General features: G+C 37.2%; 1 protein-coding gene across 1 annotated transcript in view; it reads right to left on the bottom strand.

Annotated features, from left to right (window-relative positions):
• Nucleotides 1-25,754, bottom strand: part of LOC146002829 (uncharacterized) — a 195,333-nt gene extending 169,579 nt beyond the window's left edge. Inside the window, exon 1 of the mRNA XM_083140795.1 lies at nucleotides 24,639-25,754. Within this exon, the coding sequence (XP_082996921.1) occupies nucleotides 24,639-25,332 (694 nt within the window). The 5' untranslated portion in view covers nucleotides 25,333-25,754. The remainder of the gene's footprint in view (nucleotides 1-24,638) is intronic.
• Between the last annotated feature and the right edge of the window lie 230 nt (nucleotides 25,755-25,984).

Below are 25,984 nucleotides of genomic sequence, written 5' to 3'. Positions count from 1 at the left end.
GCGTTCCTCACTAGTGGAAGCTTCGTCATTATATCACAAAGGCGATTCAGAAAGACGCACGAAGCACCACCATCTCAGAAGGTTATCCTGCGTGCTGTTAAAAAAATCCGTGGAACAGCTAATGCCGAGAAGAAATCTTTGCCTGGGCGAACTGGAACGTCTCGTCTCGTGGTGTAGAGAACATTTGACGCCTGGGGAATACAGTCGAGCAATATCCCAACCACAACAGTCACTGCTGAATGCTACAACGACATATTCATCACGTTTTTGGCTCCCTAAATGAAGCGCTTTGATCTTACACAAATGTGGATGCAACAGGATGGTGTCACTATAGTAATACAGGATTAGTGACAATGAGAACCCTTCGAGACCATTTCCCTGGTCGCCTCATTTCCAGGTTCGGCGTTATCAATTGGCCATCCAAATCACCAGATGTAGCCCCAAAAGATTACTTCCTGTAGCTTTACCCAAAAGATAGAATGTACACCACAAGAAACCCAAACAACTGCTGAACTCAAGGGAAATATATAGAGGGAGATAGAGGCCATTTCGGACGATTTGCTGTGTCATAGTATGACTTCAAGAGCCAAAAATAATATTCTCCGCAAGGTGGTGCACATTTACGAAATGTTATATTCAAACGATGTACAGTGCTGTAAACTACTATATCTTGATTATGTATTACACGTAGTGCATAATAAATGTGCCTGTTTTATTCCTAGAAATGTGCATTTGAAATGTGTTCCATCAATATGAACCACCCTGTATTTACATACTTGGCCGTAGATTTATAATAAGGATCAAGACAAGAAATAGAGGAAAATATTCAGGAATTTTCGTTCTTGAATATTTACGACCACACATTTGTGATGTTCGATATCATACTGAATTTACTATTCTCGTACGAGGAATCATAGTACGATCGTTCATTGTGAGACATGATCGAATGTGAGTACATTGATTCAGATTTTTGATTGGGATTTTCCTGCATGCATATTCAGAAAAAATGTCTCTACAATTACAAGTTCTTCCTGATGCTATCCCCTTGATAAGCAATAGATTCGAAACATAAGCGAATAAATCATCAATAAATATTTATTTTATCTTTGTTATTGCAACTAAATTAGCTGTCCAAACATATTCATTTTCAATCCGGTACGTTCCTTTTCAAAACTAAGAGTGTCTCTAGCACTATCCATTTCTTAGTGAATTTGCTTCAAAGAGCGCCTGACTACGTATTATAACTTGATTAATTTCGATATATTTAGTTTGTTTTAGCGAAGTAAATTGACACTCACAAAGATTCGTGGGATTCGAACCCGGGACCCCTGGCGTCACGGAGGCCGGAGTTTTAATCCAACATTATGCAAATGGACCTACAGTTTAAAGTGAGATCAGAACCAGGTATCAAACCCGGGACCCTTTGCTTACACGGCGACTACGTTACCACTAGGCCATCTGGGAGGCCCACACAAACAACCGTAATCATTCTCCCAACAATTGAAAGGGCAGTCTAAAAATAAGAATGGCTTCCAAAGATTAACAGCCTCAAAACAAACAAACTAGCCCGCTGACGCGCCAGAAATAAACACGGTTTACAATTGCCAAAACGTCTTATTATCACATTGGCGGGCTCGCTGATGTAAAGGAATTAACAAGCCCGTGCAGACAACAGGCCTCCTCATTACTACAGTTATTTGGGTTACAAGGCGGGCAGACGTACGAGACCTTCAGCGTTCCAATTAGCTGTGACATTGTACGACATTTACAACTAAAAAAAGAGTGGTTGTAATTCCACTTCTGTCTGTCGTGAACGTCGAAACACTGACAGCAAAATTGAAACATTGTAGCTTCGACTAAACTATTAATACCTCGGCTCTTATGATAAAATATTACGTGTCGTCTTGATAGAAAATATTTCAAACTGTCTTGCCTCTCACGTAACATGGAATTTGTAGTTATCACAAGCTGAAACAATCTAGATTACCAATTTTGCTCATTGGCGTAACTTGGCAGAGGCAAGGAGGGCACTTGCCCCTCAAAATTTTCAGGTTTAATGAAATTTACAAGTTAAGTATATACTTTAGTTAACCTTCTGGGGCCTGAGAAGCAAGGTAATAAATCTGTTTTCGCAAATGATTGAAAACATTTCGATGTTGCCCCCCCCCCCTAAAGTTAAGCCCATGTACAGTGCATTGGTTTTGGCTCTGGGCCAAGATAGCGCGTGACATTCCCGAGTCTAGAATTTGCCGATCTTTCATAATTACCAGAGTCTAGGAATTATAGATTTTTCAGCATTCTCTGAGTCTAGAATTTGCCAATCTTTAGGATTTCCAGAGCCTAGAATTATAGATGCCGGCATTTTCGTCCCGTAACGTCTCGCTTATTTAAGCACATATCTTTAGCATGTAGACAATAATTAATATAAGAGTTGTTTAAAGTTGTTGACGCGCTATCTCGGCCAGAGCCAAAACGAACGCACTGTATTTGCGTTGACTAAAGAAATTACGGTCAAAATACCGTCAATTTAATTTGCCATCGATTTACCGTAAAAAACGACCGTTTTTACAGTTTTAACGACCATTACATAGTTCACCTATTTAATATAATTTTCAAAACTATATTTATGGCGCACACAACTACAATGCATAATCATTATCTTCATTTTTACATGATAAAATATTCAATTTTTTTTTTTGTTAATTTACAGGCAGACTATTAAATTTTAAGGGTATAATATGGTAAATTTAACGGTAAGTACAAATAGTGGAGGAAAACAAGTTTGTCAAACAATTTGTTTCTTTTACTTCATTTATGCACATTGTGTGCCAAATTAATATTGGAAAACATTAAAGAGACCTGGAATTTTACCTGTAATTATGATTAATATGATCGAGAGTGTACGGAGAAAATTTTATCACTTTCACATTTCAATTCCGACTGTTTAGATTTTATTGTAAACACCACAATTTATTAAACTCAACTTGAAACTAATGATACAAAGAAAATTCCGTGACAAATCTATTTCAAAATTACTAAATGCACAAGGTACAGTATTCCTTATGTAAGGTAAATGTTCACTATGAACAAATAACACTTATATAACTACAACATGCGTGTGTAATGTAGGCTACATATATAGAAGTAAAGCTTATCGCTGTACATTGCAGCTTGTTGTGAAGGCATTTGTAGTGTAAAGCAGGAAAGGAAATGGTTACTTGCCAATTCATTATTAATATTGTATTTTAGAATTTTTATGACTGTTCTAAATTTCGATCATAGAAATGGTGGGCCTAAATTACAATAATTACTATTGCGTGCATCTATAGAATAATGCAAAAGAGCAAGCTATTAAATAATAAATATTAAAGACCAATTTAAAAATATTCCCTAATACTGTAGGACTGTTGGACGGTATTTGTCATCTGCAATTTTTGTTATTTTCATTTCTGAAGAAATATACGGGGAAAAATAGTTGTGAAACGTTTCTTCTCCTGCAAAAGTATTTTCAAGGTAATTTCAAGGAAAGTTTGTGCATGGATGTGAAAACTAATTGTATCAAATTGTTCCCATCATAACAATTATTGTTCAAAAACTCATGTACCACGATGTGACGTCATTTAACAGCACTATTTGTATATTCTGGACGGACCCACCTGTATAAATTTAGCTTTGCTATACACATTTACACACTCCACATAATCACTTGGTATGCATCGGTCACATATTTCATTCCACAACACGCCGAGCGTATCAAGTTAGCTGATGAATATAGACTGTCCATTCCTCAATAAACGTCACAATATACCACAGGATACACTATTCAGTAGGTGCTTGAATTAGACCTATTTATCCGTTCAGGTGCAAGTTTTAAGAAAACCATTGCACAACGGTCCCTAAGCTATGAAAGGAGATTACAACGATAAGGATTTTACAACTTTCCCTCAAACGATAGACGAGTTACAAAGATACACAAGCATACTTTACCTGTATAATTTCAAAACTGGTCTACTTGTTGATTTGCAGCAAGCGCCCATTCCCTCATTTGACCACGGTGAGTGTAATTCTGCATCACAAAGATCCGACAACTGATAGGTCCCCTTGTACAGCGTTGGTAGAGGAAGTTATTAGGCTTAATTTCCTTGTCCGAGCTTCCCCTAGCCTCGGGACAGACGATTGTCATTTGTTATACGTTCGCTCTTCTTCCTTCTCGTACGAATCGCGTTACCCAAAACCAAGACATCTGCTGCAGACTGTGAAGTAGGGGAATGGCGGCCTAACGAATGATTTATTTAACAGAACACGCCATATTTTTTTTAAATTTCTTCAATTGGCTTCTCTTGTGTTGTGACCGGGAAGTGAAAACGTGATTGTTACGATGAAATATTATATTAAATATACATGTTTTTTGCGTCTGGAAACATTTTTTTTGTCTTATTGCGTAGAATTAAAGACAGCGATATTGTGAACATAACAAGTCAGCTGTGGCCTAGCAGTTTTGTTGTGAAGTTACTACCGCTTACAGGTGTGAACGAACTGTCAACAACATTAAAATCGTTTCATTTTATGATGTTTTTTTTTTTTTTTGTTGCCATGTCTAAATTCCTTCTTCCAATTTTTCACAATACTTTCAATATTAGTTTTATATGCTAAGCAAGACTATTGATTTGCTAGACACATCTGTCATGTACATTTTAAACTAAAGTGCCAAGTCCACATTTAAACTTCTTCCCACTTTACCCTATGTACATATGGCGGCGGCGTTATCCCACGTTGTATTTATCAATCCATGACTATTCACATTCATTTTTACAATATCGCTGAACCGAAAAATTGTTGTACAGAAGCATAATCAAAAAAAGCGTAGGATAGTATTGGATGTATCCTGTGCTTTATTGTGACTTTTACTGAAAAATGGCCAGGAGTGTTGGGCATGAGTACAGGTGTGCTACATAATCACAACATAAATTATATTAAATCAATAAACAATTAATTTATATATTTCGCATTATTGCCTAACAGCAATAAGCAGAACATGTTGAAGGTTAAAACCAAGAATCATGGGAAGCTAATAAAAGTTTAAAAATTAGTGTTGCCCACGGAACGAGACGGGACAGGCTTTTAAAAATTCGAGACGAGACGAGATTGACCATGTGTCATGAGACAAACGAATATTTTCGAGACGAGACAGCATTTCCACGAGACGAGACAGGCCAAAGTCTCGTCTCGTGGGCAACACTAAAAATTAGTATTTCTTTTCATTTCCGGTGTACCGCTGGTGCGACATTCATTATTTATTACAAAATTGCTTGAGTTCAATAACAAAATATTATTTTACGTATCAGAGTGTAAATTTTTAATCATATTTTCCAATTATATTCTGTATCAAAATTCTCTTTGGTTGACTTTTCATTGACGCTGTAGTCAATTTATATTGTTTCGTAAAAGACAATATTTTCACTTTATGGTTTCATTCAATAATTAAACGAATAGTGCATACTATTTTTTTTACTGAAATATTTCAACAAGATTTAATGTAATACTTTATTTAGAATATGACCTCAGTAATTTTTTGATATTTTGGAGTATGTGAGAACAATCCATTAAGTCAGGAAAGTCACATTAAGTTAATTGCAAAATTGGAAGCATAATCGTCATATATATTCGTAATAAACCTTTCACAAACATTTATTTTTATCTGGTGTGGGGTCTCGGATGAGTGCTGGTATCTCGCTGGTTACCCCTTATACTGGGGTCGGCTAACGTGATACACTTGGTGCGTTATGGAAGGCTTGGGTTTAATTTAAGTTAGGTGATGTCTGTTTGCATATGTTTGTTTTTTTTTCAACTAAAACTTGGCATTGTAGCCTTTATCAACACTGGTTCGAGCTGTTTTTACGTTGGGTGGTCAGCGTATGTCTCATTGCCACCATTTTTTTTTATTTCTTAACCCAAGTCTACTACTGCTCTTCAAGTAGTCCATTAACTGCCTCCACGATGTACAGGGTGGGTGAGAAGTAACAAGCAATGAACATTTTCTGTAGTGTTTGTCATATTTAAGCAATCTCAATGAAACTTTCTGTACATGTACATTATGGAATACATATGTGCATACAATTATTAGTAACAACCATTCTCAAAATTAACAAATAAAAGCGTTAAGACGTAATGAAACAGTGTGATGACATTTTAAGTAGTACTGTCCCCTTCTCCTTCTGGGAAGATTCCGGGGAGCGTAGGGGATCGCTCTGACAGAACCTACCTGACAATGTTGCAAGGGTTGTTTGGTGTATCGTATCTCGTTGGGGAAACATTGGTGAGCTTGTTTTCATGCAAGACGGCGCTCCGTCACATTTTGCATTTACCGTACGGGCCTGGTTGGACCACAGGTTTCCGAGACGTTGGCTGGGACGACGAGGACCTCATGAATGTCCTGCCAGAAGTCCAGACTTCACGCCCTGTGACTAGAAGACCGTGAATTCCATCCCAGTTTGTTGGAGGAAGCTGCAGGATGCCGCCGGTGCCTACATGAATTCTGAGCTGGCACATATGCAATCCTATTCCATAATGTATATGCACAGAAAATTTCATGGAGATTGCTTAAATATTGCAAAAACTACAGCAAATTTTCAATGTCTAGTTGCTTCTCACCCACCCCGTAGAGTCAAAAATTGAAATTTTGAATCCCCAACGGAATCTCACACGGAACCGCTCGGTTCATCAACTCATTTTATCTTCGCGATTAATCTAGAGACAAATGTGACGTTAAAATAACTTTATTCAATAAAACACAAGAAGACAGCGCGAAATTTGTCGAGATATCATTGGTGCTATCCCTTGTTATACGATCTCAATGTCAGCTGAAATTTCATCTGGACTGTGGGTTTTAGCTTTCAGCGCAGCTACATGAAGGAAGTTGAGCCGGTATCGCCTGCCATGTCCCGCCCACCATGGACAGCGTTGCCTCGCGAGCACAAACTTCGTGATTGGAAGAACCAATCCTTGCTCTGCGCCGGTCTTCGATCCAGCACTTCACTCTCGTGCTAAGTAGCCGTTGATTCCGACACCCCAATCGATGACAGACCTTGCAGATCAAGTTTCCCCGCGCTACTCACAGAACTGTCTATTTAATCTCGACAGCAAGTCGCTTGCTCCACCTAGTTCCGAAAAGAAACATCACAACTCATACAGTATGCGTGAGTGTGTGTGTGGAGGCGTACACTTTCTCGAAATGACGCAACTATCTAGTTTACCAGACGATGTAATTGATATATAGTTACTGAAATAAGTAATCCTTACTTGTCAGTGCGACAAACCTACTTTTCATAACGCCAGACAGATAATTCAGGCCACAGACATCTAGTTGCAGACCGGAACATAGTTGCAATTACGAGTAGTAGATGCACACTTTGCTTGCGCATAATGCAAAACAATAAGATAACTGACTGTTAAAAGGAAACTTAACGGAAGTTTAGCGTAACCTTGACTTGTGGCTTTAAAAGATGACCATTTGTGAATTGAAGAAATGTACTATTCCACTAACCAATCAGTTGACAATTCATCCAATACTAAAACTTAAACATTACAACGATACAACTTTCCTCTCATATTATAAGAACAAAATATTTCATTTGAAGCTTCGAGATCTTTCTGCCCACTTTCGAAGAATTTGATCTTGGAAATCAGCTAGTCTTGTTTTGATAAAAACGCATTAAAGTCAATCCAGAACAATGAGTGTTTTATCTTTGTGATTAGCACATTGGGAAATGCATATATGTTGATTCGTCTAATCTATATTGTGCTTTTGAAGTATTCGAATTTCCCCTACCGTTCTTTCAATATCTGTGACCATTCTGTAACGCAAATAAGTGTTGCCGAGTCGTGTTGCTTGTCTGGGCTGCTTTCATGGTTGTTCGGACAGCTACCGATCTGACTTTGCACGTCTAGTTGAGCCCAGCTATTTGGATTAAAAGTGGCTGATTCTACTATTGAAGTTGCCCATGAAAAGTAAACTCCTTTAACAGGACAAACTTGGTAAACAACCAATCTCTTCACGGGAAATATGCAAGAGAATGCTCACTCTTCAAAGTTCAGTATAAAAACCGAATGCTCTTTCTGTAAAAGTTTGAATCAAGCAAGACACGTTATTCACCTTGAAAGATATAATATTTTATATTTAGCCCTATACATTTCAATCTCCGAAGAGAGTTTAATATGCCACTTTTGCAGACACAATTACACGATTTCGCATTCTTCTTCTTTCTTTAACGAAGCAAAGAAAAGAGAAAAGCTATTATGGGTGAATTTGAACAAATAGACTTAGCCCTATATGACGTATTTGAAACGACCAGAGGATTTTGGAAACGAAGAATTCACTTATACGCCTTTTCTCACTATATTCTCGTTATTTTTACGTTGATTTTCTATTTTAATGTTTTACGTCACTGAAAGATATATTTTCTCACAGTCGCTGTTCTGCGCAGGCTATTTTGTCTGTGGTTCCACTGTAAATAGTAGTCTCGGCCTCATGTCAAATTACACCATTGGAAAATTTAAAAAATCCTATGCTCCGGTTAGAGATCGGTTAGTTCAGCGTAACTATTCGCGATTAAAATTACCACCTGAGCGCTAGTGTCGCTTCCAATATGGCCGCTCTAAGTAGGATAGATCTTTGTTTACATTCAGCAGTAGTACAAAATAGCAGCGTGTTGTCATGACTGGTATGGTAGAAAACGTTTAAATTACGCATTATTTTTAAATATTGCGAATGCGATGTGAATTCCAGGTACTCTAACAAACGTGAAGCTGTACTGAGAACGAAGCATTTAATTATGATAGGCAAAAATAACACGGAAAATGCAGACGAAACTATGTATACGCACTAGTTGTCCAAAGCAGTTCTGTATCATCTGCACGTCATGTTGTAACTGGGGTTCTCGGAAATTATTTGAAAATAAAGGAAATGAAATTGACTTGTACTTGAAAAGCTGGGACAGGAGAAAATTGCGAACATATATATCGTTGCAGTTCTTTCTCGAAAGAGAAAGGCTGGTTTAATAATAATATTCACGATTTCATGACCAGGCTATACTCACTGAAAAAGGACATCGTACTGAATGAAACAGTAACATTAGCATGACCACTTTTTTTTCGGGTTACATTTGACATTAATTCATTCTCAAACTATTTTCATCTTCTCTCTTAATCGACTTGCACCTGTTCTCAATTTCACACATACGTAATACCGGTAATACATGGACGCATTGGGTAACACGCTTCATGATTTTTCGAAGAAAAAAAAGCAGGCTTTATTTATGAAGTACAATTTAAAACTTTACTTTCATGGTAATATATATTTATCTCTCGAAAAATAAAGTAAGCAGACTCGTGCATTCTTCTTAATTTTCTTGCCGAATTACAGTGTTATATCCCCCATATCAAATCTTCTGTCAATTACGTTTTCCCTGATTTATTAACAAATTTCATTTTGTTGATTCCACGGGGTGGAAACACATGAAAACTTTAATTTGTTCTGACCCATGAAACGGTTTAGAGCACAAAAAAAACCTGAACAGTAGACCTTACTCTCTCGCATATTCCCAATGCTGTAAACGACTTCAACACAACGTATCCTACTTAGAGTACTTCGTGAAAATCCAACGAGATGTCATATCGGTTAATTTTAATCGCGAATTGCCTCATTCTCACCCAACAGGTCGGTAAGTGCTGGGGCTTCCCCGAGTGGATACCTTCCTGGACATGAGGAGGCCTGCTCGAAAAGGATTTTAAAGTAAAGTCAAATGTCGAATCTAGCAGTGTAGTAATTCGAGGAAAGATATTTCCCAGAAAAGCCGAAACTGGAAAAAAAAAACTTTGCATGACAATTGAGGCAAAAAGGTGTCGTTTTCCATCCGTCGCTTCAAAGAAAACGCACTCAACAACCGAAGCAGAGCATTTTTATGGTGCTCATGCACAGAAAGTGGCAATCCAAACCCGCCCGCGCAGGATATGCACGGAGAAGACCAGTTCTGCGTGGAAATGAAGTTATTAACACGAGCCGGTCGGGAGGTCCGCTGTGGTAGTACCATTAGCACCTTGGCCCCCGGGGCGCTTCGTCGGCGCTCTTTCATCTTCGGGGCCTCTCGCTGGCCTAACCAGCAGGTTTCGGGGGCGGCATCTTCACACCCCGCACCCCCAAGGCCTATCACGTATTGCCGGCGTCTTTCGGCTGCTCAGAGGAGGCAGTAGGGAGAGAGGGGAAGAGGCGGCGAGCTCAAACAAGTTACACACATCCTCACGAAACATGCAAAGTGTTGCGCTCAGGTTGCGAGAGGGAAGGGTAAAGACGATCGCATCTTGTTTATTTTTAACGCCGCTTGCTTCTACCGTTCAAGTTAACTGTGGCGGGGAAGATGGTCTCCGGTTCCAGCACCGGCCGGTGTAATTGTGTGATCCTACTTAATCCTCATCGTCGCGATCAGCATAAGCTAGAGAGAAACGACATTGAAAATCGTGTTGTCAAAATGCGAATCCATGTTTGTCCTTTGCAGTTTGGAGCTTCAGCAATTATCTGATTTGATTTTTGTTATTTAGCGTCGCTTTTCTTCCTTTTTGACTAATCGCGACGATGAGGATGAATGAAGACATGATGAAATTGATGAAGGTGCTCTCACACCGTGCCCAGGTCGAGATACGAACACGAGACCCTGGTTCAGATGTTATCTAATGTTGTATATTCTTGGAAAATATTCTTTGTAGGTTTGTATGTGGGGGGGAAGGGGGGCAAGCATTTTATACTCAATTCTGGAGATGACGAATCTGTTCAGAACTGCCCCTAGAACTTTGTAATCAAGGATTCAAGGGTTCGACACCCGGTGGAGGCACTTAGAGGTTCGGATCCCACTTTAAACTGTAGGTCCAGTCTCGATTAGCCTTACTGTGCATAAAGTGGACTTAAAACACCAATTCAACCAATCCTCCTAGAACATTCACTGTTCTCCACATATTTCTTAATAGTTTCACATAAATCTATTTTCTACTACACCAACGAAGAGAATGGGATCCATCGTCAAATTAAGGGGGGCCCGGTGGGCGATCACACCTCGCCGATAAAGTACGATGCCTGAAAAATTTGAGCCTGCGAATTTCGGAAAAAGTACTTTCTAAAAAAATGGTTTAGCATTATATGTCTAAACATAAAATGAAAAATGTTCGCGAACTTTTGCTTACTAGATAAGAATTTTGCCATACAAAAAGCATATTTCTTTCAAATGCGAGGATTGTGTTAAGTGTAATGCAGTATTAACTTTCTCATTAATATAATATTAGGACATCATTCACTTTTCAGTTTTGTTACTATTGTTACAATAAAAGTATAAGCGATGTAATAAATTGTATTGCATAATTGTAATAAAATACCCCAGTAGAGCAAATTTCAATTATATTTAAAGGGAGGTTCATGGTAAAAAACTGCTTTAAAGTGCAAAAATTTAGACCCTCTTATACGCGTTCTAATAGTCCAGACAAAACAGTGCTTAAACACTGTAGGGCGGCAACTATTTTTTGAATTAATCCAAGCAAATATTTTCCTCTGTGCAAATCAAAAATAGGCAGAATTAATAACCGACACTAATTCTTGTGACCCTTATGTACTATGTGACTATTCCTTTTCTTTAACCTCGTTGTGTTTTCTACTGCAACATTTAAAAAACTTTAGGAATCGACGTTAATCTAGTGACATAATTTAACCAGATATTGTAGGGCAATCATCCAGGGTATATCGTAACGAACCTTAAAGTTCGTGGGATCTTAAGAGTATCTAGCAGGTTAACCAGTTAATTGATGGGGTGATGTAAACTACTCATCATTCATCCTCTTGATGAGACCACTCGTCATTGGCATGACGAGTTACGCTTGGCAAATGCGAAAGGTACAAATTACACAAAGGAATTAAACTACTGAAAAGACAATGGTCACTCGTTGGGTTTTGCGAACCGTTGAACCTGTATCATGGCTGGGTGTAGGATAATTACCTGTCTATCTGAAGTCTTTAGCTGAATCAAAATAATCGAAGTCCTCTGTAAGCTTCTCTCCTATTTGTCGACCAGAGCGTTGTTCTACTCCTCACCTACTGCCTTGCTGACCACCTTCTCCCTCTCCACTCAATCTCCAAAGTCCGTCACTTCCCAGCTTGTCTCACCTCTATATTCCCTGGCCATCGAGCTCTTCCTCAATGCCGAATCGCCGAATCGTGTGTTTAATATAATTGCTACCATGCAAACCGCTGACACCATAACCAGAAGTATTACCTGTTTCCTGAATGCTCAGGAGGTTTGCATGGCACAACACAATGCATTGTAAACATGCCTAAGAGGCTTGAGACAGCTGAGAAAAACAAGTGAATGCCCTGGTCAACATGAAGCGTTCAGAGAGACTTAATAAAATAAACATACAATCTTAGGGATTGATACGATATCTTACTTTGCGCCCAACGTTTCGAGAAATGACACAGCTCTCATCGTCAGGGAATATAATACACAAAATATTTCCTCAAGATGAGAGTTGTTTAATTTCTCGAAACATTGGAACATCTGCATGTTAAAACGTTGATCGGATAAAAAAGGTTTAAAACCGCCAATATTCGATTCAAACCGTACTATGATATCAATGAAAACAACATTTTCAAAGTATCAACGACCATTTACATATGGGACGCCAGGGGTCCCGGGTTCGAATCCTGGCCTGGGCATGGATGTTTAGGAGTGTCCATTCATCAATTTCATCATATCATCACTCATCCCCATCTTCCCAAATTAGCCAAAAGTGGCACAAGAAGCGAAGTACAATAAATCAAATCAATCAATCAATCTATAAAAAATCAAATTTAAATTTTAAAAATTGATAAATTGACAGGCAAAGTGATCATTTTTAAGGGAACAATATTGTATATTTCTTTTCTCGGCAACTTCTAACAGTGTGTTGCGATTTTTTTTTGTAAAAAAAAAGTTTTATATTTATTTCTACACACAGAATCAAAAACGTGTCAATTGGCACATATATTTTGATTTCAATAACACGTTAACGTGCATAAACTGCAAATGATGCACCGTTTAGTGTGTCAAAATACACAATGGACTGTATTAAAGGGTATTTTTATGAGATGAAGTTCCGTGTGATTCACTAAAATGCATCAATTTTGAAAATCAGACAAGATCATTTCGAAGATAACAAACTTTCACTTTTAATGCATCAATTGACACAGATGAATGTGTAATTTTGTTATCTTGTATGATTTTCCAAATTGATGCATTTTAGTGCATCACACGGAACTTCATCTCATAAAAAAACCCTTTAATACAGTCCAATGTGTATTTTGACACACTAAAAGGTGCATCATTTGCAGTTTATGCACTTTAACGTGTTATTGAAATCAAAATATATGTGTCACTTGACACGTTTTGGGTTCTGTGTGTACTCTTGTTATTTTATATTGTATTTGTGCCTGTTGGAAAATCATGACAGTGAGAATGGCTGATGATGACTGATGAGATGAATGATGCGACAATGACACACCTTGCCTTAGCCAGGATTTGAAGGTGTGATCTTTGGTTCCATATCGCTTTACGCTCATCACTCCGTCACGGATAGAGGCTGCTTTACACTGGGGAGTCCAGTTTCATGTGCCCAAATAGTTGAAATTAGAGGCATATGACAAAAATTAAACGCAAATATTTTGTGTACTAAAAATTATCTCCGGAAGAATGTCCTCATAAATTTTTAAAAAAATCAAAATCTCATAATTATACTTAATAACTTTTAAATTTTTAAGGTCGAATATTTATAGCATGAGTGAATGACTTGTCATAAATTTTCTTTGTTACGACAGTGTCTCCGAAAACTCGTAAACTCGCTAATTGCACTGTCACGTTTGCTTTTGTTACCTTAAGTTTTAACCTGCCTTTAATTCGACTTCTGTTGCTTTCTGTTACTTCCTAAGATGATCTGCATTCATTACAATAAATAAATATAAAAATAGGGTCTATCGAATCAAAAGAATCAGTGTAATCCTCTGTCTGAAATATAAAAAAAATGGATCGCACTCTGTCCTAGACTAACAGTAATATTTCCAATGTACATGAGCTTAACTCGTAGCATTGGATATCTAAAACCTGCCTATCTTGATCAAAAAGAGCCACGCAAAAAGAAATTAAACTTGATCTGAGAATATGACCAAGTAATTATGCCCAATTCTTGAACTCAAATTGTTCATATTCCCTTTTCCACTGCTGCTGTCCCTTTAATCCAAGATTAAATGACATGACACCTTGACAGTGTCGAATCTACAACGTTACCAATAGGCGGGTAGTGCTAAATTGCAATTCGTGTCCCTTAATCCCCTTGCTTTCCGATTAAGAAGCAACCCCCTTTCAGTGGCTCCAAAAATAGAGTCATTTAAAAAATAATATACCCAGAGAAAGTAAATGGGATTAAGGGACATCAAATGTGAATTATTTGTGCATTTTTAAAGGAAACTAGTCCCAGGATATAGACATTAGACTAGCCACACATAAAAAAAATTCCAAAGCCGATTCCCTTGCTCAAAGATACGTAAAAATACCCGGGTTCTTTATGAAGTAAATCGGACTTTTCCAACCCCTAACGGCTTGAAAGGGTAAGATGTTAAAAAAATCACTCGTTTCAGCCTGCTTACTTTTGCAGTCACGTAGCAAATAAAACACTAAAAACTACATCCAGAAAAGAATTTCTTTAGAACGAAACAACAATAATATTAAACATACAGAAATACTAATAATAAAAGAGGGAAATAATTATTGATACAACCAAAACTCATCAATTGCACCGAGAATTGTTGGGTTACGATAAGAGTTTTTTAGCTAATTGCATTTCCTAATAAGTAAATGACTCTACATAGATGAAATTGTTTTTTGTAAACAAACACAAAAAGAAAATCTCTCGAGAAAAATCAACTCGGCTCGTATAAATTATACATTTATAATGATTGATGGTCACGTCATCTGGAATTACGTTAGAAATTTAATTTGCAAAATTGTTATCAAAATCTCATTAATTTAGTGTCATTATAGGAATGAAGTTCGTACCATTAGGCAGTTATCAAAGTTTTGGCAATAAATCATATAAAATTACTTGTTTTTATATTGATATGGTCAAATGGCTTTTCTTTTTGGTGCTTCATAAGCGTCAAATACGTAAGTGTTACGTTTCAACTTGCAGATAAAATATAAACATATAGATGGGTATTATTATCTTATTTACATTAATTCAGTTCCTTTTGCACTGTAATTGTACGATAGAAGAGTGTATCTTTGTGGAGCGGTGATAAACTTTAATACTCTGCAAAGTATTATATTCGGCTGATTTGCTTTGTTTTACTTCGCTTTGTGCCATTTTTGGTTAATTTGCGAAGATGGGGATGAGTGATGATATGATGAAACTAATGACTGGACACTCGCAAACATCCATGCCCAGGCCAGGGTTCGAACCCGGAACTGCTGGCTTCGTAGCATGGTGTGCTACCACTCCGCCACGAGGACCGGCTCTTGTATTCGAATTCCGCCGAAGTGACATATATTCTAAGCGGAAATACGATAACGATTTTGCAATTACTTGTACATTATTTGTTAAACAATTATTGCTAATAAAGATATTAAAATGTTAATTAATAATAATAATTATTATTATCATCATAATATACCTACAATTGAGAGCCTATGCGGCACGGTATGCTATAAACATCATAATATTTTACATATCCCATATACTTGTGGAACAATAAAACATCTTCAATTGGATATTTGTTTACACTTTGCCGCAAATCTTACATTGTTTTAATTATTGTTTGATTATGTGCATTCACTTTTCTAATTCTGCCCTTACTATTGCGTTTTTATGCGGAAAAATAGAAAACTGAACCTACACAATGAAATAATATTTTCTTTTAAATAGTAAAATTGGGGCGAACATCGGGTTGAGGGAATTATAAAGTTTAATTTTGTACAAGACGACGAGATGTATAATATTACTTTTTAATCGTGTACCAGGCGTCATATGTTCAAATTATGCTTTTAAGGGTTAACCACTAGGATTATAAAATCAACAATTAATGGCCTAAATATAAAAAAATAATTGAGGACTGAAAATCCTTTAAATATTTCATGGGGATTGCTTATTATTTGCTTACATCCTTGATTTTAAGAGAGCCGCTGTGGTTTCCGACATGACCCTATCCCTTTTCTGAGTCAGCGGGAAAAGTAGGCGACTTGATTGGTCGCTTGCGGGGTTGCTTGTTCTATACCTCACGGCAGGCGCCCGAGACAGCCAATCAGACGAGCATGTTCTTGATATCTTCCCGCGTTCTTATGCTATTGGAGGCCCGGAATAACGCCGTCCGTACTTTAAATGTCGGCGAAGAGAAGCACGCGAGAAAGTATGCAAATACAACTATTGTCGCACAATAACATTACGACGAGAATCTCATAATAACAAATGCATCTACACACAGAACCTAAAATGTGTGAATTAGCACAAATGTGTTGACTTCAGCAACTCATTAAAATGCACTGCTAATAATGCACTTTTGAATACCAAAATAAACAGAGAAATGCATCAAGGTTAATTTTATGAACTGTTGTGCCGTATAATGCACTTAAAATGTATGCCAAGAGTTACTTTCTTGCTGGAAAGTGCTGTGTAAACAAATTATATACAATTAATAATAATTAATTGTAACGAAATACATATGTCAAAACTTACATGTGCTTCATTGATTGATTTGGTGTTTTAAGTCCACTTTATGCACAGAAAGGCTAGTCGAGACTGGACCTACAGTTTAAAGTAGGATCCGAATCACTATGCGCCTCCACTGGGTATCGAACCCGGGACCCCTTGATTACAAGCGACGACGCTACCACTGCGCCATCGGGGAGGCCCTTTACATGTGTTTCATTTACATTCTGATACATAATATATAAGTCTTCATTTTAAATATTATTATAACAGAAAAATGAGATGGAAGCAAACAATAAAGTGAAATTAGAAATGATGAATTGCAAGAAGCGTGAATATTCTAAATTTTGGCATGAAACGAAGCTTAGCTTCCTTGCCTTAGGAGATTCCAGGAAAATTCTTTCACCTTAGCATCCAGAGAAGACACATAGTTGGAAACAGAGTTGCCAAATTTAACTCTTTCCACATACGTTACAAAATTTCAAGTCGACAATTTAAGTGTCGTAAAGTACCTGTTGATAACGTTGCTTAGATTGCAAAAAGTAACTCTGTTACAGTTACTCCGTTACAAGTAACCACTTACTCCCGAACGCTGTCTACAACGACCACCGGGAGAAAAGAAATTCATCTCTATACTATTCTTGATTTGTGCAAAATTAATAACCATGTTCAGGACTTAACTTGTGAATAACAACAGGTTTTGACACTTGCAACTAACCGATATATTGCACAAGCAGTGTGTGTTGACAGATACATACAAAACCTCTACGAACTTGGAGAGAGAAAAATTGCTTGTTTATGGATGTTCAGAGAAAGATCACAACACATAATCTGTCTTGGAAAATTGTCTTCAACTTTAGAGAGAAGTATGTTTAGTGCTATAATTTATACCCAGCATATTATTAGTCATAATCTCTACTACATTATTAAGCATTAAGTATAGTGTGGACTGCCCCAATAAAAACAACCTTTAATATCCAAAACACTCCAATTTTTTTTTAGGATTTTTTTGCATGTAGATTACATTGATTTTCATTTTCTTTGTTATTGTACTTTGGATATAGACTAATTTAGCATTAAATATAATAATGTGCCTCTTACAAGTACTAAAAAAGATATAGTAAACGTGTATTTTTTATTGTAGACCCACGATTCCACACTTCGCTGTTCATGTTACAGTAGAAATTATTGTTGAAGTAACAAGCCCTCTTGTTGTTCACATATAATATTATGTAGAAACAGGGTCGTTAAATTCCACAATTCAAATTCGGTCCAAGTTGCGTATTGTTTCATTGTATACAAAGGTTCCTGAACCGAATTTAAATTGATCCGGAAAAAAGTTCCTGGACCGCATTTAAATTCATCCGGGAAAAGGATTCCTGGACCGTATTTAAATTGATCTGGTAAAAAAGGTTCCTGGACCGAATTGAAATACTTTACAGATAAAAAGGTTCTGTACGGTCCAGAACCCATTTACGCTTGCTGATTTTCTCTCCTGGACCGGAATTGAACTTATTTAAAATTCCTGGACCTTTAATAACCCTGGGTAGAAATGCATGTTTGGACTCTTCTTACGGAAACTAAAAACTTCATATGGTACATACATTATGCATATGTATTTGTTTAATATATTATGTAATGAATATTATTAGTGTTGCTCACGAGACGGGACAAACGAATATTTTCGAGACGAGACAGTAGTTTCACGAGGCGAAACAACACTTTCGTGGGCGAGACTAAATATTATTTATAATAAATAATAATATAGAAAAAATAGCCTATATTATTTATAAGGAATTTTAAGTAATATGGTGGTTAATGAGTGAGGGGTGAAGTAAAAGTCACTCACTAATACTGTGACTATGATTGCTGTAATTTCAGAACTTTCAAGTCGATGTTTCTAAAATATCTGTATCCTTCATAGGAACCGAATCGGTCAACATAAACGGCTTTCAGCTTACAAAATTTTGACAAAATCATTTGGTGCGATTGATTGAAGCACGGTCGAGATATTGAAAAATTATTTCAGACGTTCGTTGCTCCTGACAATTTATCCTCGTATTAGTTCGCATTAGCGATGTTTTAATGCATTGGATGTATTAATATTTAAAGTTATTGAAAATTGAAAAATTGAAAACTGTATATTTAAAGATGTTTTAACGTGTGCTTGTTTGAATCCACTTTATACACAGAAAAGCTTATCGGGACTGGACCTACAGTTTAAAGTGGGATCCGAACCACTATGTGCTTCCACTAAATAGGAAGTTTTAACGTATCACCATAATTTGGTGAGTAAAGAGTTGTAACATTACCCTGGACAATTATACATGTACCTATATATATATATATACACCACACACACACACACACACACACACATACTCTATATGTGTGTGTGTGTGTGTGCATGTTTTGAGTAACAGTAAGCTGTAAACTTTTATTTTTTATTTATTTATTATTATTATTAAACACAACAGGCGAATGCCCAATTACAGTGTTCTACATTTATTGCTTTGAGTTTGTAAATATACAGTTTGATAAGAAATATTATTGTGCAGAGATGTAAATAAACATAAAACATGTCAACGCTGAATTATATGTGTATACAACAGTTAATAAACCGAGTTATAATAATACATGTTAATTGAAGAGAGTGGAATAAAATATCTAACTACTATCTACAAAAATAGCCTACATGAATACAATATTTCAATAACGGCAGTTATTTGACGTTAGTAATCTTGTTAAATTCACAAATAGACGATTGATTCACTCAGAGTCAAAGTTTGATAAATGTATTCACTCAACATAATCGCAGATAAGAATTACTGGGCCCACAAATTCATTGCTGTATTCGATCAGAGAATATCAAAAGTTTCATGATATGAATGTCCTATCAAAATTAAAATGTATTTCTCCATTACTTTGATAGATATACACATCTTGAAGCAATAAAATATGACTTTTACGTAAACAAGCAATGTTTACTGATAACAGTTAAGTCAAATTAAGTATATGAGTAATGCAAGATTATGAGGACATTTATAGTTCATTCGGCAAGATATTTTGTTGCTTGTTTTGTAAAACATAAATCCTAAATCCTGCATGATAACAGAAACTAAAACATTGCTGCAGTTAATAATACATGACAAACGGTAACGCGACAAACAGGAAGGGAAATACAACAGATGCTTCGAATGCATTTTAAATGCATCTATTGGTCCAACAATACGACTAATTGATATTTATTATCAGTTTTGTTGGTTTTGTCAATTATTATTTATTCATAGTTTAAATCTTGATCAAGATTTATTTACAATCATGCGTTTTTACTGTATAAGCTCTGAGAAGAAAAATCCGTTTGAGGACCAAGACTAAGTCAAGACTATTTTCCTTGGGTGACGCGTGGTCAGCGCATCGAGTCCCATTGCCGCTGTTTTCTGGATTTCTAGACCTAGATCCGCTACTTAGGTTCATAGGTTTGGGCTTCAGATTATTTCCTGCATTTGAATTGTAAGTTTTGATGCATTTTCTTATTTTAATTCATTGACTTATGCGCTTCGCACCGTTATGATTTCTAATTACAATCATCCTCATCGTTGCGATTATCCAAAAATCGACCTAAAATCGACGTAACATGAGAAAAGTACCATTGTTTTTTTAATTTTTTTTTAAACAAGGAAACTGAACTTGCCCACAAAAATCTCGAAATGCATTATAGCAAATTTGATAAATTGGTTCCTCTAAAAGTCCTGCTCAGCACAATTTATGATTTTTTACTGCATCAAAAAGAGTAGTAGCTGAGGAAACGCATCTTATGCGTTTCCAAATGTCGTTTCTTCGGGAACGAAGTTAACGACGCGGCCAAGTGTATCGTTAGCACTTTTTTATGTCAACTTTCGGATCTGTGCGTTAACATTGTTTTCTGTTCGCTAAAATCTCTCGTTTCGAATAACCACACTATATTTAAAATCCATCCTAGTGTACCCACAGAAATCTTGTGTGGATTCACTAGCTGTTATCTACACGTTTCTACTAGAAATGATTAGATTACAACTTGTAATTTTTAAGAGTATCTAGACAAAACAAAAAGCAAGATCTTGTACTTGCTGTACGTATGTTCTGCAAGATGATTCCTAAATAGATTTTGTTTGAATTTTCAAATTTTTGATTCTATCAACGTGCTTAAACGAAGTAGGTGACATTTCCTCCTTAAAAATGTTGCAGTGGCGTATTTTCATTTCGGGGACACTATGTTTATTATACGTAGTAGTAGCCATTCAAATTTGAACTTGTCTCCGGTTCGTAAGCTATCACTACTGTTGGTGATATGCCTTTCGAACGGATGGTATCACGGCATCACCAATTGTTGCGATAATTTTTCAGACAGTGATATTTAATTGATATTTGAAATCAACCTGTCGAATACTTAAGAGTCTATTTATTATCATGCTTAACACATAAAGTATTACAATCATAATAATCATTCTATATAGCTATACAGGGTTAGTAAAAAAGAAGGAGCAGGTTTCAAAATGTTATTTCCAACAAACCACACAAATAAGGAACATCATCCGCACATTATTGGGTAGAGAAAGGTTCCAAGATCGAAATTTGCAGCGTTTTTTTTTTTGTATCTACGGCGGAATTCACATTGCACTTGCACAATGGATTTACACTACGCAAATTTTAGCACACAAAATGACTCTCTGTGGCGTCGTCATTTACCGCAACGAGAAAAAAAGAACGTTATTGTTAGTGCACGAACGAAACCAATTGTAGTACTACAACACTTAAATTTAATCTTTCCAATGATGTGCGGATTATGTTTGTGTCGTGTAGCTATTGTTTTTTGGAAATAATATTTTGAAATCTGCTCCTCCTCCTTGACTAACCCTGTATTATTTTCCTTTTGTACCTGCCGCTTCTCGAAAAATAATTATATTCTGAACATTTTTTTTAAGATATGGGTAAACATTGCAAGAGTTGATATCCTATGTTTTTTGTAGTATTTACCCATGTTTCATATAATAGTGTTTGAATATGTTTCAGTCATTGCACCAAGTTAAAAGGAAATTTTCAGTTATACTGGAACGAACATTCTCGAAACTTTCTATAATTTAATCAAAATTTCAATACACTATGACACGGCTGCGACTAGACTGACCTCAGCTTTTGCGGGCACGGTGCTCACACCCCCGATAGGCTAATCCTTAAACACGCCCCTGCGCAGTTGACACGTTTTGTGGGCTTTTTGGTCCCTAATTGATTTAAGCAAAACTCATGTTCACATCAGCTTACTTTTTCCAACCTATTTTGTGTACTTTAAGAACATTAATAGTCGCAACAATGCATGCAATTGAATTTGAGATTTAAGTCCAGATACCGGGCCTGGGATTCACTTTCAATGGTCGTTGCTGATAATGCATTCTCATATGAGTGTACAACATCAAAAGAAGGGTTTCTAACATTTCAATTTTGTACAACTAATACATATATTTCTTAATCTTGTACGTACTTCGATACACATTCTCTGAAGAATTTAATAACATTCCTTGCTATTTCTCTGTTCTGAAATCATAGGAGATATCTGATAAAGAATTTATCAACATGTCAACTATTGTAATCACGTGGAACTAAATTATAAAAGACTAAAACTAAATCTATTCATATTATTGTGGAAATGGTATTGGGCCAAAATTTAAAAATGTCAATGTGAGTTATAATTTTTGTGCATATCCACAATTTCATACAATCTGATTTTATTTGTTTAGGCGACATCTTTTGTGTACTTTTGTAGTTAAATATGCATTAGATTGCAAATGATACATTTTAGATTTTCACGTTTATATTTTGTACCCAAATGTGTTATATACACGTCATGTTTTCCAATAAAATGTACAATTAGTATTGCATTATTGCTAAAGATAATTCTTATCCAATTAATTAGTAAAAATTATGTAAATAATATACGAAATTATTGAATGAGAATGTATGTGACAAGTTCCTTCATCAAAGGAATACAGTTTGTAAAAAAATGTATGGATATCTTAAATTAATGATTAAAATAGTACAGTGGCACGGAAATGGTTTGTAAACGTGTTTACTTGAATTCAAGTAGAATGTTTAAAAAAAAATCGCTAGGTGGAGCGTTGTAGAATGTATAATATTTCAGTTTCCAAACGTAGAAAAAAGAAACTTGCGGATACCGATAGAAAATTCGAAAAACAAAATATCTATCCTTTTCAAAACACGCCATGAGAAAGAATTAATCATGAGTTAGTGTTTGTGTCGCACAGTTTTTGTTTCATTTGTTCATTGAAATTAGGGAATATTATCTTGTGAATGAAATGGTTGATTTTAGGGAATAAAATCATGTGTTTTGTTAATCTTTCTCCATGATAGCAATTGCTACTGTATACCAATATTAGAATAATATCCTTATTAATATCCCAAGAGTCTAACAATCCAAATTTGCGAGAATGACAAGGGTTATATTTTTATAAAAATAATAAAATTTCAATTGTTGTATATAATTTCATATATATAATCACTTTTACTTGGAGATTGTTTGGTATGTGTGTACGATAATAATTTTCTTTTTCATATCAGGTTAATTATGTTTGTTATTGGTTCCGTTATTTTGATATAAATAGGACTATCCGTAACACCTCGTCCTGAATCATATACGAAGTGAGTGAACAGAAATAATATATTTCATAATAGGTCTACATTATAATTATTATATGTATATAATTGTTAAAAAAGAAGGAAAGGGCGAGAAAAAAGTTTAGAAATTAACCAGAAATGCTAGACAAATAACGCATATTTCAGGTTTAAATGTTTTAATAAAAAAGGGGGGACAGGGAAATTTATTTTTCTTGATGTGACATTTGGGAGAAAACAATCACAGCAATGACAATGAACTTTGAATTAGAAGTTGTTTAAGAATCTAGTACACATGTCGAGAATACGCGTGGTAACAATGTCTTGTGGAAAGAATTGAATTGACTGCATTAGAGCGACTCTTACGCAAACTGTCAAAATTTGACCGTAATTTTAGTCCTGTCACTGGCAATTCGGACGTCACTACGTAATATTATGATAAAAATGAATACTATAACTACATAATCTTTGTTGAAAATCGCAAAGGCGGTAAAAACGTTCTATTACAATAAATATTCACAGATTTCATTTTGACAAGAGCATGTAATTATATGTTGCACACTTACCGTATTAATAAATAATGTTTTAGCTTAGATTAACGATATCGTGGCTTTGTTCTACGGTTAAAATAGTGCAAGGGTATAATACACTTAACGACCTCCATGGCAGAGTGGTTAGCACTGTACAGTTCCTGCACTGAGAAAACAATTGTGTCAAAACGACTCGGACATTGATTCCCGGAGATCCAATATTTTGGGCATAATATCAGTTGCATTAAAATGGTAAATGTATTAAATGCAAATGTGTTAAAATTACAACCAGGGGGGAGGGAGGAGATTTTTTTTAAAATTTGGTCCCCTAGGCTATCCTTTGCTTTGGGCCCAGCCGACATTATCATTATTTATTAAGTTATTTAAAAGTTAGAAAGTCATGAAATAAGCAAGTCAAGGGATTTGTCATGTTGTTTTATTTTGCTCCTATTAAGGAATTTTAATAGTCGATGGCCTTTATCTTTTCCGCCCCTTCAGCGTCTCACTTTTGTGCGGACCCCTGAACTTGCGGATAGCCTAGTGGTAAATCCCTCCTGTTTTGACAACACTTTTTTAAGTGTAGTTTTCAGGGAATATTTTATCATGTGGAAACACTGTCAGAGCGACTATTGTTTTGCACATACCGGGACATATTGATGTACCAAAGAAGGCACTTACCTCCTTCGTTGTTGCCGTTCAGTCCCTCGAAGGTCTTGCTGGTCATCTGGAAGAGGGCATCCAGCGGGGAGGTCCCAGAGCTGCCGGCGGTCGGCGGCGCACTCGAGGCCGCCGGACTGTCCGGGCAGTCGCTCTCGGACCGGGAGTCGCAGTCGGCCGACTTTGGTCTTCTTCGTCGCTCGGGGTCTTTCGCACCGAGGTCCCAGGGCCTGACGATCCGCGTCACGGGCTCACTGGCGGCCTTCCTCACGGGCCGGTGGCTCAGAATGTCCAGTATGGTGAACGATTTCACGCCGTTCCTCCCCGAGGCGGCCGGCGGCGACGGGGATGGCTGGTGATGCTTGATCTGCATCATCTTGAGTTTCTTCAGCGGCTTGAAGTAGTCCTCGTCATCCGTCGCCGCCGTTCTCGCCGTGGCGTGCGGCGGGCTGGCAGCCGCGCTGCAGGAAGAGTCCATAAGGGTGCTGCTGCTAATGTTGCTGTTACCGCACACGTCCGGGGTCATCGGAGAGCGTGGAGACTTGGACAACGGCGGTGACGGACAACCGACACTAATTTCATCATCGTCACTATCACTTCTTGCTGTTTCTGAGGCAGTGTTCTGGCTCTCCGAAGGGTCTGGGCTCTGGGCCTTCGGGGACTCGCCCCCGGACCCAGGATGGCTGCACAAGTCCCCTTCCATAACAGTGCACATGGGGCTACTCTATCAAAGGCCTTCGAAAAGTCAACGAAACTTGATCAAAGGCCTTCGCTAAGTCGATGCAATCCTACCTGCACTGACATCGTTCTAAGACACCACATTGTACTTGATCACACTGCACTCGGGTACCACATGGTTTTCACAGTCACAGCAGTAGGACGATCTCCATGGGAACAGGAGGACCGCCACAGTTCTTCTTGTAGATCCAAAAGGCAGGATCTTCCTCAGATCTTCAACCCGATGGTCCGTCAATACTGGATCAGATTGTGTTGTCTTCCTGATGGATCATGGGGGTGGGGACGGCGAGATCTCGTCTCTCCCTCCCGTTCCGAACAAAGCCGATGCCCAAGTACTGCTTATCCTCAAGCTGTCATCTCGTTTATCACCGCCGATAAATTACAAAGAGGAAGGCCGGCCCCTTGTCCAATCAGAGAATAAGCTCTCTCTGCCACAGGAAACGGTCGCGGGCGGAAGGGGAGGTGGCGGGTGGTGGGGGGAGAGCAGAAAGAAATTATGTAAAGACAACAAGACAGGTGCCGAAAAGCTGCAACGGCGCGACACCAGAGGACCTCCGCTTGCGTGCTTTCGTCGGCGGCTTTCACAAAAGGAGTACGCCTGCCCGAGGGGGTGTGAGAGATGGGGACGA

Source organism: Lepisma saccharinum, chromosome 19 (genome assembly GCF_977018435.1).
Source record: "Lepisma saccharinum chromosome 19, izLepSacc3.1, whole genome shotgun sequence".
Taxonomy (NCBI): domain Eukaryota; kingdom Metazoa; phylum Arthropoda; class Insecta; order Zygentoma; family Lepismatidae; genus Lepisma; species Lepisma saccharinum.
Note: the sequence above shows the minus strand (reverse complement) of the source record. Positions and strands in the feature narration are given on the sequence as shown.